An 11,632-nucleotide genomic window follows, 5' to 3' on the forward strand; every position below is an offset into this window, starting at 1 on the left:
AAGTGATACTGCTACCCACAGAGTATTTCATTCAATATCCATAATGTGAATGGATTGGTATGTAGTATAGCCATACTATTGGACGTTTTGGTGGCATCTCAGCACACTGGACTGTCTGTGCCTTCAAATACGCTGCACTTAACTTCACCACACAACAGACTATATGGGTTGTAGCTGCTTCTACTGGAGGTGTCTGTGAGCTCTGCACTGGGGACAGTTGGTGAAAGTCCGCCCACCAACACACAGTGACAGAGCTAACTGTTAGCCACCACATGGCTAAGGTTACTTAATGGTTATATGACAGAGTCGAACCATGTCAGTGTCAGTGTGAGTTTGTTGGAACCATTTAATGGCTTTTGTTAGCCGGATGTTAGCTGCTGCTGCTGCTGCTGCTGCTGCTGCTGCTGCTGCTGTTGTGTTAGCTCAGGCTAACCAGGTAGACGTTGAGTTGACCATTTGCCAGAGGAAGGCAGCTCTGGAGACGACAGAAGGGATACAGGATGGTCAGGGATCAGATCCCCAGCATAAAAAGGACTAAATGCAAGTATTGTTTGACTGGAGATGTTTCGATGCTACTTGGTACTTGGTTATTTTAGTTGATACCTTAAAGGTATCAAGTACCGATACCCAGCCCCAGTACTTGTTGTCACCATACCTTTTCGTTGTTTAATTCAATTTAATTTGTTACTGCAATAATCAATAAAGACAGATCTCATTTTCTACACACTCCAGCTCATACAATATGCTGGATGTCTGCCGAAGATTAATATAACCAGATGTGTCAATTGTGTGTTTCAGATGTGGATGAGTGCCAAGAGTCTGCTCTCTCCCCATGCCAGCATCAGTGTCTCAATTCCCTGGGCTCCTTCCGCTGTCTCTGTCACCCTGGATACCAGCTATCAGGACATCGTTGCATTGGTCAGTCACTTAAACTTGGTGGTACTCCCACACGTTATTCAGAGCTTAGGAAAGTCTTGGAAATTAAGTAATTGTTAGATGAGGATAACTTACAGCTCTGTTGTAATGATTGCATTTTTCTAGACATCAATGAGTGCATGAGAAACGTCTGCCCGGCTCACAAGGAGTGCCGCAACACAGAGGGAGGATACCAGTGTTTCGACAGCTGCCCAGCTGGCATGACCAAATCAGAGAACGGAGCCTGCATGGGTTAGTGGCTATCATACTTTGTTTTGTATCCACCTTTTCTAAGTGCTAAATGGAGTATTTGACTATACATTAATCATGACTTTAGTCATTTGGAGACACAGTGTCGACTTATTTATACTTTGAAGGGCTCATAGAAGACAACACCTGTGACTTTACTGATTAATTAATCCTCAGACACGTGACAGTTTGTCAAATGACCCAGCATGGCCTGCATGAGTATAATAAACAGGGCTGTTGCTAATAATGCTGGCAGCTTCAGCAGAGCTCTGCACTGCATTTTACATTGCATAACACCCGGTCAGATTTCACAGGATTGCTTCAGGGCACATGGAGCAAGAGTTCACAGCTTGTTCTTCACAAAAAAAGCTAAAGTGTTTTAAAAGTCTATGAATTGGTAATCAGAGAAAACCTTTGACCAAAGAGCAATAAAGATCCTCTTTATAACAGGATGCAACACAGTTTATGATAGTGTGGTCTTAATTATAGAAACTCTATAGTCGGAATAGCATCACAGGTGTGAGACAGAGGCTACCAGTCATCTCAACCATAAATTACTGTTTTGTGTTTTTTTTTTTTTTTAATTTTACCAAAGGTATCACGGCTATCATATTTTTTTTAACTAAGATTTTTTTCTTTCATTTTGATACTGTTCATCAGAAGAATTATAGCAGATGCAAATGTAATGATGAGATTTGTGCTGATGCATTGTTAACTTCACACTTTTCAGATATTGATGAGTGCCAGGATGGAAGTCACATGTGTCGCTACACCCAGATCTGTCAAAACACAATCGGAGGTTACGGATGTGTGTGTCCCAGAGGTTACCGATCTCAGGGAGTGGGCCTGCCATGTCTGGGTACGACTGCTGCGTCAGTGTTGTTATATAACTCTTCAATGACACTTACACATGAGAATTTATCTGAGCCTTGTTATACCTCTCAGACATCGACGAGTGCCAGCAGACGCCAAACCCTTGTGCCTACCAGTGCCGCAATGTGCCTGGCAGCTTTAGATGCCTGTGCCCTCCTGGCACTGTGCTGCTTGGAGACGGGCGCTCCTGTGCGGGGCTGGAGAGACGGCAGACCTTCACCAACGGTACCAGAGTCAGGGCAAGGCTCCGCCCACAGCTGGTGTCGTCTCTCGGCAGGCCGATCCTCTCCCGTACTCACGGAGTATCTCGCACCACCAGACAGAGCTGTCCTGTGGGGTACACCAACAGAGACGGCACATGTGTTGGTTAGTGTGCATCAAAACTATTAGATACAGCATTCAAAACAAAAAAGTACATCCACATCATATCATGTTGTTAACCTTGATTGTCAAATGTTCTCGGTATAGATGTAGATGAGTGTCTGTTCAGGAAGCCATGTCAACACGAGTGCAGAAACACCATTGGCAGTTTCCAGTGCTCATGTCCCCCTGGTTATCAGCTCTTACCCAATGGCAGGAGCTGTAAAGGTAAGATGTTAACTGTAATTGCATAACTGTCATCCTCCCTATAAGGGCCCTGAACACCAGGCCAATCAGTTGTTGGTCAATGTCGGGCCATCTGTGAGCATCTGTCACCCTTGTTTTTGCTGTGTGTCTCGCACCATTGGTCCCCGTCAGGTTTTTTTCAGCTGATTCAGCATGTTGAATCTGCATTGGAGTGAAATAATTGATAGGCAGTTCATCTCTGTGCACTAGAAGAGAAATAGATATGAGGAAAGTAAACAAGAGACTAAAGTCAAGAGGGAGTGAGATGGAAACAAACTTCTTATATTAGGTAAGATTATTTGTTTAGTCACTGGGCTCTTCAGTAGAAATGGAACGGAAAATAAGCTTTGTTATGTCAACGTTGGGTTGTTAATGTTGTAACTGGCTAAACAGCGTCTTGAATCTGTCCTGTCGGTCTTCCAGTTTCCCTTTTTGAATGACAAATACAGACTACTGCTGGTACGAAAAGTTATTTCCTCTCATGCAGGCGCAGAACGTACGTGGTAGTTGGTTAGTTTGGGGTATGTTCAGTGTAACTCTTCAGCCGAGACACAGGCAACATGAGGCACTGCAACAGTTGGCCTTTGTCGCCCCTAGTTCTTTGAAGGTTTGATGTGTCTGGGCCTTAAATGATCATAGCTAATCTCCTTTCTCTACCTCTAGACATCGATGAATGTGTGGAACAAGGTATCCAGTGTGGACACAATCAGATGTGTTTTAATACCAGAGGGGGATACCAGTGCCTGGATACACCCTGCCCTGCATCCTATCAGACTGGACGAAGCCCTGGGTAAATTGCAGTGTTTTTGAAATGCAATAATCAGGCTGTAGATACTGTACACATGCATGCATATTTTTGTGGCTATAAAATGTCTTAGTGCTAATGTGTCAGTGACACTTTCCTCTTTCCTGTTGACCTTTAAAGGACGTGCTACAGGCCTTGCTCTCTGGACTGTGCCACGGGAGGCTCTCCTCTGCTCTTACAGTACAAACTGCTCACACTCCCCTCTGGCATTCCAGCCAGTCACAATGTGGTACGACTGTCAGCTTTCTCTGAGTCAGGCGTCCTGCAAGAGCGTACATCTTTTACCATACTTGAGCAGGAATCAGTGACGGGTGCACTGGGCCGAATGTTTGGCATCAGAGACGAGGCAGGCAGGGGGATCATCTTCACCCTGAGAGCTCTTAACAGACCAGGACTAGTGCGCCTCAAGGTGCAGGCCACCACCATCTCGCTGCAGGGCCGCATTACCTACCAGAGCATCTTCATCATCTACATCTCCATCTCAACGTACCCCTACTGAGCCTCTATGCTGCTTTACAAATGACTTTGCTGCCCAGTGGCCTCTGGATGCCTCTTACTCACAAGGCAACTGCCCCAAAACCCTGTGCCTTGGACACATTAGGCCATGCAAATAAGCTCTAATATACAAGAGAGGGTGGACATGGTTAGTAAGTGGATCGCTTGAAGATACGTACCCCCCTCTGTGACTGAAATGTCAAAGTGGGAAAAGTCCTGTAAGAGAAAAGACCTTTTTTCCCCAAATGCTGATTAGATTTTGTTGAATTAAAGTGGAAACAGACAACACCCCCATGTTTCCAAGTATTATTGGTGCCTGTGCTGCTGTCACAAAGACAACTAGATTGCTTTCTGTTTTCTCAGAGTCTAATAACTTCCAACGACACAAGAGACACTGCATTTTGTTTTCCCACAGTTACTTTGGTATTTCCATTGTCCGCCATTTCCGCTACTGAGAACAGTAGCTGCAAAGATACTCACTGGGGAAATCACTGATAGCTACCAGGGAAAACAAAAGTGCTATCTTCTTCTTGTTTTGGTTGCACAATCGAGAAGGTATAACTGCAGCTGAAGCAGCTACATGACCCACCCCATCTACATGTCAGTCCACAATCAGCCCCTTTGCTCTTTGGCCTGGAAGCGGAAGACCTAACAATTTGCTAAGTTAGCGATTGGCTAGCTATGAAGTATTACTTAAAAAAAAAAAAAGAAAAAAAGAGGCGGCTGAGGTTAGGGTAAGGGGAGGGATTGCATCTCCTTACTTATAAAGTAAATCACGTTTTCATGTGTTGTGGATAATTGCTGCATTTAGTCTCATGTATTCATTACAGTGTAGTGGGCGTGGCTTGTAGGGGGCGTGTAGGGGTGTGTCATGTACGCTGTAAACGAAATGTGTCTGCAGCTATACATGTCTCTGCAATGGAGCCGTAAATTGAGTCTTCGTTTTTCAGGAGATTGTACCCTGTGTCAGACAGGACCGCAAAGTGAAAAAGAGGCTAACAGGGAACCAACCTAAACACACATGGTGTCATTGTTCCATAGGCATTACGTTGTGCAATCAACATTTACTTCATAATTAAAGCAAAAAACTTGTCTGTTTCCACTTTAAGCAGAACCTACTCTGGTGAAAAAAATCTGAACTGACGAACATGCTGGATGAACAATTATTTTGTTCATTTATTTACTATTCGGGGAAAATCTTTCTAATCAATATCTGAAAATGCAGAATGGAAAAAAATGTAATGTCAATCAAGCACTGAAGTTATTTTGTATCCATCAGGAACTACCACAACTTTTTTTATGTTCTGCTATCTATCATTGTTTGTTTAAATTTCTATCTAATTCTGGGACAGATTTATTCTCATATGAAAATATGTTTGCAGCCCACACTTGAAAATATAAGTCTTTCAACAGTTATGAAACTGTACAATGTTTTCCCTACTATTTTAATTTATTTAAGTCATTTGAACATATGAATGGTTCAAACAACCTCCAGTCCTAGAAGGTTTGAATTAATAAGGATCTACTAGCTTTGTGATGACAAACCTTCAATGGCACACTGTAACAATGGCTTATAGCTAGCGACATTGTTTCATCTATCGTCTGTGTTTTTATACTCTTTTTATAACACTTTTTATCACGTTTAAAGTTTAAAGGTGCTAATCTGAATGTACTTGAGTATTTTAAATACTCACCACAGAGTTGGACTGCACTTCCAGTTTCTGCAGTGTGACATTAGCTACACAATGGCATGTTTTTCCTGCATTCATGACACATTTTAATACTCATTTCAACAAAAAGTTGGTGTTCAGTAATCAAACATGTGTCATTAATGTACAAATCTGAGAAGGGAAATTATATTACAACTATAAAATGCCACAAATTGCAGTAAAAATGTTTGCTCTACTCCTGCAGATTAAACACACGTTTCCTTGTTGCTGTAAATGAGTGTCAAATATTTGTAGAAATAAAATGGACAACACTTTTGTTATTGTCTGTTATTACCATAGCATAGCATAGCCTCAGTCAAGCTTGATCCTATCCTGCCATAGACTCTAGATTAACATTTTATAAATGGCATGTTGCAGCTGACAAAGAAAACTGCTGCAGACAGTTATTAATCGAGAGAGGAGCTGATGCACAACAACTCAGGAAAAGCAATTTGGCCATCAAGTTAATAAATGATGCATTAACCCTGAGAACTGACAATCTGGCTTTTAGATCATTTCTCCTCTGCCCTACTCTGACCCCAACCCTCAGTTAACCTTAAATCATTTCCTTCCTACTCTGTTCTGAGAACGCAGTAAAGTGGTTGATGGTGTTGTCTCTCTGACCTGTGTCTTGTCAATCAGTCTTTGTAGTTAAATGTATAAAATGTTCAGTGTTTGAAATAGCTGTTTGCTCACTCAAAAGTGCTTAGCATCAAAGCCAAAAGCAGACTGACTTCTGATCTTATAATGCGCTTAAAAATAAAGATTTTGACATTTACATTGATACAATGCCAGAAAGTCATATCACCAGTTGGCTTGTTTACTTTGGAAACATCTGTAGTACATGGTCTTTGGCTCAGGTAGTACCTCAGCTGCTCAGTAGATGGAGCAGGGTTTAGGTTGTTGTCAAAATGTCTCAAGACTGACTAGAAGATCAACTGTTGGGCCCTCAGTGCTCTGGGTGTATTGTTGGTCTCTTAGCTGTCATCACTGTCATATGTCGAGCTGCTGTTTGTAATAACTGTCAACGCTGAGTAGATCGATCTCCACAGGAGGGAGTTTCAACAACATTCCACTTAAGGCTCAACTATACTCATTTTAGGTCCTACAGTTGATAAGTCCATTTCAAACACTGTGACTGTCACTGCCCACATACTGCCATGCCTCCTTTACGTTGGCATGGACACATCCACTAGACACTGACTAAAGGGAACTGGAGGACAGCGGTCTCACGTGGACCTCCACTTTTCCTTTGCTACCTTCCAATTCACATCTAATTTCCATCCAATCTCCTCCCAGCTGTTCCGCAGTAACTGTTTGTCCCTGTGTCCAACAAAGTAACATCATGTCTAAATGTTTAAAGGAATACTTTGACCCCCAAATTACCTTTCGTATATCAGTTACTTACTTACCCCGTGTTACATTTAATTCGTAAAGAAAACTTGTTCTTCCATACCTTCACAGTGAATATAATAAGGAATCCAAAAAAAAGAAGAAAAAAAAAAGAAAATCTTGATTAATTAAAGTTATAGGGATCCACGTTTAACAAAAGCAAAACTATATCAAAACATCTGTTTAAAAACTCACATTACTCATACAGTATCATCCAAGTCTCATTTGTCCAGTCACATGCTCAGTGCTTTCCAGACAGATGATGCTTTCCGCCAGGAAAGTGAATGGAAAATTGAAACTTAATCTATGTTAAGCAGTATCTTTACCACGACAACATGAGTTGCTGGCCAACCGTTGCCTTGGTCAGTTAATTTGTCTGTGTTATTGTGTGACTTTGGTGTTTTAAAGGGCGAGTTAGGACTCAAAGTCACACAGTGACATAAACAAACTTCCGATCGAGGCAGTGGTAGACCAGCAGCTCCTGTGTTTAGCAAGGTAAAATGACTTTGGCACAATCCCAATACCCCCTCTTGTCCACTACCCCTTAGCCCTTGGCCCTACCCGTCGCCCTTGCCCACTACCCCTTGGCCCTCAAATGAAGCAACGAGAGGTAGGGGTTGGAATCTTTCCCTAGGAATTGGGACACCACTCACTACGTCACCGCGTCGGTTACGTTCACACATACGTAACTATTTTAAACAGGAAGCTGCGAGCCATCTACATTTCCAACCGGCATCTACAATGGAGTCTCCAGTTGAGTTCATCCTACCGATCACGTTTGCTGTATTCATCATGCTTCGTTTGATGACCCGACAGACGACGGGGACTTCTGCTAGCTAGCTAGCTAACCAGCTAACATTACGAGGCAGCATAGTTAAACTAGCTGGCGTGTTATCGTAATGTGAAAAATCCGACAATTTTGCAGAACAGGACAGATGACAGACGCCAGATAGTGCGAGCTAGCTAGCTAGCTAACAAGCAACCTGACGACGGTAACGTTAGCAATGTATGAACTTTTTCCCCCGTCTCTTGCTCGGTGGTAGCCATGGCGACGTCTACCCCTCGCTGGCAAGTCAGCAACTGAAATCCCTCGCTCCGAAGGGCTAGTTTCATACCCACTACCCCTCGTTATGCCCCCTACCCCTACACGCAAAAAGGAATTGGGACACCCCTACCCCTCGCGGGAACACGCAAATCTAGGGGTATGGCTAAGGGGGGGGTATTGGGACGGGCCCTTTGTCAATGGAGTCTGGCTTTGAAGTGAGCGTAGATAAGTTTCACTTTCTGCCCAGCTTCCTTTCACAGAGGGCGATCTGTTTGGGAGGTACTGAGCATACGACTGGATAAATGAGACTTGGATTGTAATGCACGAGTTGTATAAAAGGTTTTCAAACTGATTGATATTGATATACTTTGCTTGTCATTAAACGCAGTTGTGGGTGAATTCAGTTTAAGAATTTTCTCAGTTTTTGAATTCTTCAATCACCGTAGGCTTGTGGATACAAACAGTTTCCTTTACGAATTCAACGTAATACGAGGTGATTAATTCATGTATAAATGATCATTTGGAGGGTGAAGTTTTCCTTTAACATTTCTGACCAACTTGCATAATTGCTAAAAAAGTTCTGCCATTTTTAAAATGTCTTCGTCTTGTTCTGTGCTTGTGTCGCCCTTTAACTACTGGCTACACTGCCCCCACGATTTTTTGTAGTACTGCTTCATTTCATCTGCACTGTAAGCTTTCATAAAACATGCTCAAATATGGAGAACATGAATTCAGAGTACGGACAGAAGTCTGTGTCTGTATACCTCTCTAATGTTGAACATTAATGAGCCTTAATGGATACACTCATTGTTACCTGACAAAACTGTTCACTCACATAAACACCATTATTTGAGATTAGGTTATTTTTGGACTCCAGTGCCACGTAACTGACAAGGTTAAAGAGCTTGTACAGTTTGGCATCTGTAAAACAGGATTCTTTTTTTTTTTGCTGTTCATTTCCCTGAAATGACTAATAGAGAGGGTCATGGAAAGCTGACCTGAGCTGAGCTGAGGGAGTGTGTTTGTTGATGCTTCACTGTTGTGCGAGTGCATGTGTGGGGGACGTTGCCTGCAGTTGTTTTGATTTTTGCTGTTTCTGTGATGTGGTCATTAGCTTAGCTTGGATGTTAGGAATTACCAGGGATTGTGAAAGAACAGTTTATAATACTGTATGTGGCTTTAATACTTGTTGTTAGTGAGTTACTACTCTAAGTTGTGAATAAAAAGTCAGCTTACTTAGGTTTCACTCACTTTTATGATTAAAGTATCCATCAAACAATACCATAAAATTATTACAATCGTGAAATATATATAGATCTGTGGCAGAGAAAATAAGTCATGCTGCGGCCTTGAATTCAATATGGGTTCAATGTAAGTAAAAAAACACAAAGGATTTCTGAGCTACTTCCTGATGACTGTGTTTCTAAACAAACAGCCATTAAACGTAATTCTTTTTGACTATGGTACATGTGAGGCTAATTAAAACAGTCTGTGCTTCGTATTTAATATCTCTGAACCATACGCACTGACTGAAGCAGCCAATATAACTTTAACAGATACATGTGAATAATAAGCAGTGCTTGCAAATAATTAGAATTGGCATTAAAAAGAAAAAAAGGAAAAAGAAACAAGCATTACTTTCTGAGAAAAACAGCAGGACAGCACACCAAACTGGAAGCTAGTCAGTCATTACGGTTTCATAAAGCTTCCCAAATTCCCTGTAACACATGAAGTACACTGTGGGGCAGACTGCAGGCCTTTTCCTCTTTTCTATAAAACACAGAGTATTAGTGGAAATGAATGCTTAAGGCTGAGAGATGGCTACCAGTAACATCTCCCCTACTGCTTTACACAGTCAGGATGTCAGGGGAATTGGGGACTTACTGTGCTCCACTCACTAATGAGCACAACACTGCTGCCTATTAGTAGGTATAAGCAATGGAGCAAAGAGCGTCACCATTATTACCAAATTAAACCTTCAAACAAAAGAATTCTTCAAGTTTAAGTCTTGTCAAACATTTCACTGTGTCCCAGATTCTGTCTGAGATCTAATGCCCTTTCATATGCCACACCAGGCATTGTTTGACGTCAGCATTCTTTCACAGCATCACAAAACATTCGAAACTCATAGCTGCACCAAGCACGCATTTTCATGCAAAATCATTTTGTATGAAGTTTCTTTTTTTTTTTTTTTTAATTAATTTTGTGAGCTCTTATGAAAGCCTGCACACTCTTGTGGGAGAAAAATATTTGGACAGACCTCCATTTCAGCTGTTTCTGCCTGCAAAAATATGAAATCCTTTGTTCCAACTGATGTCATAACTCCAGTACATAGCTAGCTTGCTGCCAAAATGGGAGAATGTCATATCAAACAGGTTTCTCAACACTGAGTATTGTATGACTAACATTGCGACTGATACATCAACAACCAAATAAAGAACAATATGGCTTGAGATTGCCTTTAAACTGGGATATGATGAAGATGGTAGCTTATGCAGTTGCTAACACTTTATACAGCTAGATTTTATACAGCTAGAGTTAGCATCAAATTTGGGGTGTGATTAGTTTATATACTGTGTAGTTAAAGAGACAGGCCTACTGTGCAGGAGTTTCCTAAAAATATAGCCTCATACAGAAGTAACCCCTTTCAATCATCACTTATGACCCATTAGAAATGTGTGGAGGTACATTTATCTGCAGAGACTCTGCCTGTAGTTTCTTAGCACTGTAGCACTCAAGTGAGGTGACGTTTTCTAAAAAGGAAGCAGCCAGGTACGAGATCTTGAGCAGCAGGCATCCAAGAGACACAGCACCAAATAAAACAAAAACAAAACCCAAACAAACACAAATATAGCAAGGCAAAACGCCAAACACGAGTGAACCTGAGGTTGGCTTTCACTTTTGCAGATGAGCACTTTTACAAACAGTAACCAATAATCCTGCATAGTATATCATCTGGTCTGGATGGGTTTTTGTTGTGTGAATATTTCTGCACCACATTTTTGTATCGCACTGGTAAGTAACAGCTTTAGCTGATATTTTTTACATGAACAACTGGTCAAATGATGATGTGTAATATGAACAGTGTCATTATTTATCACTAATTCAACTCACTCAATTTCCCTTTAGCTCTATGGATGATACTATCCCCTTCTGAGCACACTGCTTTGGTTCTGCAGCAGATTTTGCTTCACTCTAATGCTCTCATCAGAATTGTATCCACATGCAGGGAGCTGTGAAAAAATATACCGTAAATTACCTGTCCAGCACTTAACAGTTGCTAGTTAGCAACTAGCTGATGATGATAGTGAAGTATTTAGCTACTAAAGAGCCATATGTTTCCTTCAGGAGTTGTTGAAAACCAAAACATCTGTGTGAGTACAAGAGACCCTCAGAAAGAGGAGAAATCAGGGGCACCTGGATGATGGACAGTTCAAGGCTTATTTGCACTGAGGACAGTTTAATAGTCTGCTGTCAATCATTGGGCCTAATAATGGTTGGTAAAATAAAGGTAATTACAAGGCTACAACAAAGGCCACGATC

The 11,632-nt window shown here is 41.6% G+C and overlaps 1 protein-coding gene across 1 annotated transcript in view; it reads left to right on the forward strand.

The window, feature by feature from the left end:
* The window catches only part of hmcn2 (hemicentin 2), a 56,536-nt gene extending 46,966 nt beyond the window's left edge, over nt 1-9,570 (forward strand). Inside the window, exons 75-81 of the mRNA XM_050050814.1 lie at nt 799-918; nt 1,042-1,167; nt 1,895-2,023; nt 2,110-2,403; nt 2,506-2,625; nt 3,307-3,433; nt 3,569-9,570. Of these exons, the coding sequence (XP_049906771.1) occupies nt 799-918; nt 1,042-1,167; nt 1,895-2,023; nt 2,110-2,403; nt 2,506-2,625; nt 3,307-3,433; nt 3,569-3,947 (1,295 nt within the window). The 3' untranslated portion in view covers nt 3,948-9,570. The remainder of the gene's footprint in view (nt 1-798; nt 919-1,041; nt 1,168-1,894; nt 2,024-2,109; nt 2,404-2,505; nt 2,626-3,306; nt 3,434-3,568) is intronic.
* The last annotated feature ends 2,062 nt before the right edge of the window (nt 9,571-11,632 follow it).

The sequence above is a fragment of the Epinephelus moara genome, chromosome 8, assembly GCF_006386435.1.
Source record: "Epinephelus moara isolate mb chromosome 8, YSFRI_EMoa_1.0, whole genome shotgun sequence".
NCBI lineage: Eukaryota > Metazoa > Chordata > Actinopteri > Perciformes > Serranidae > Epinephelus > Epinephelus moara.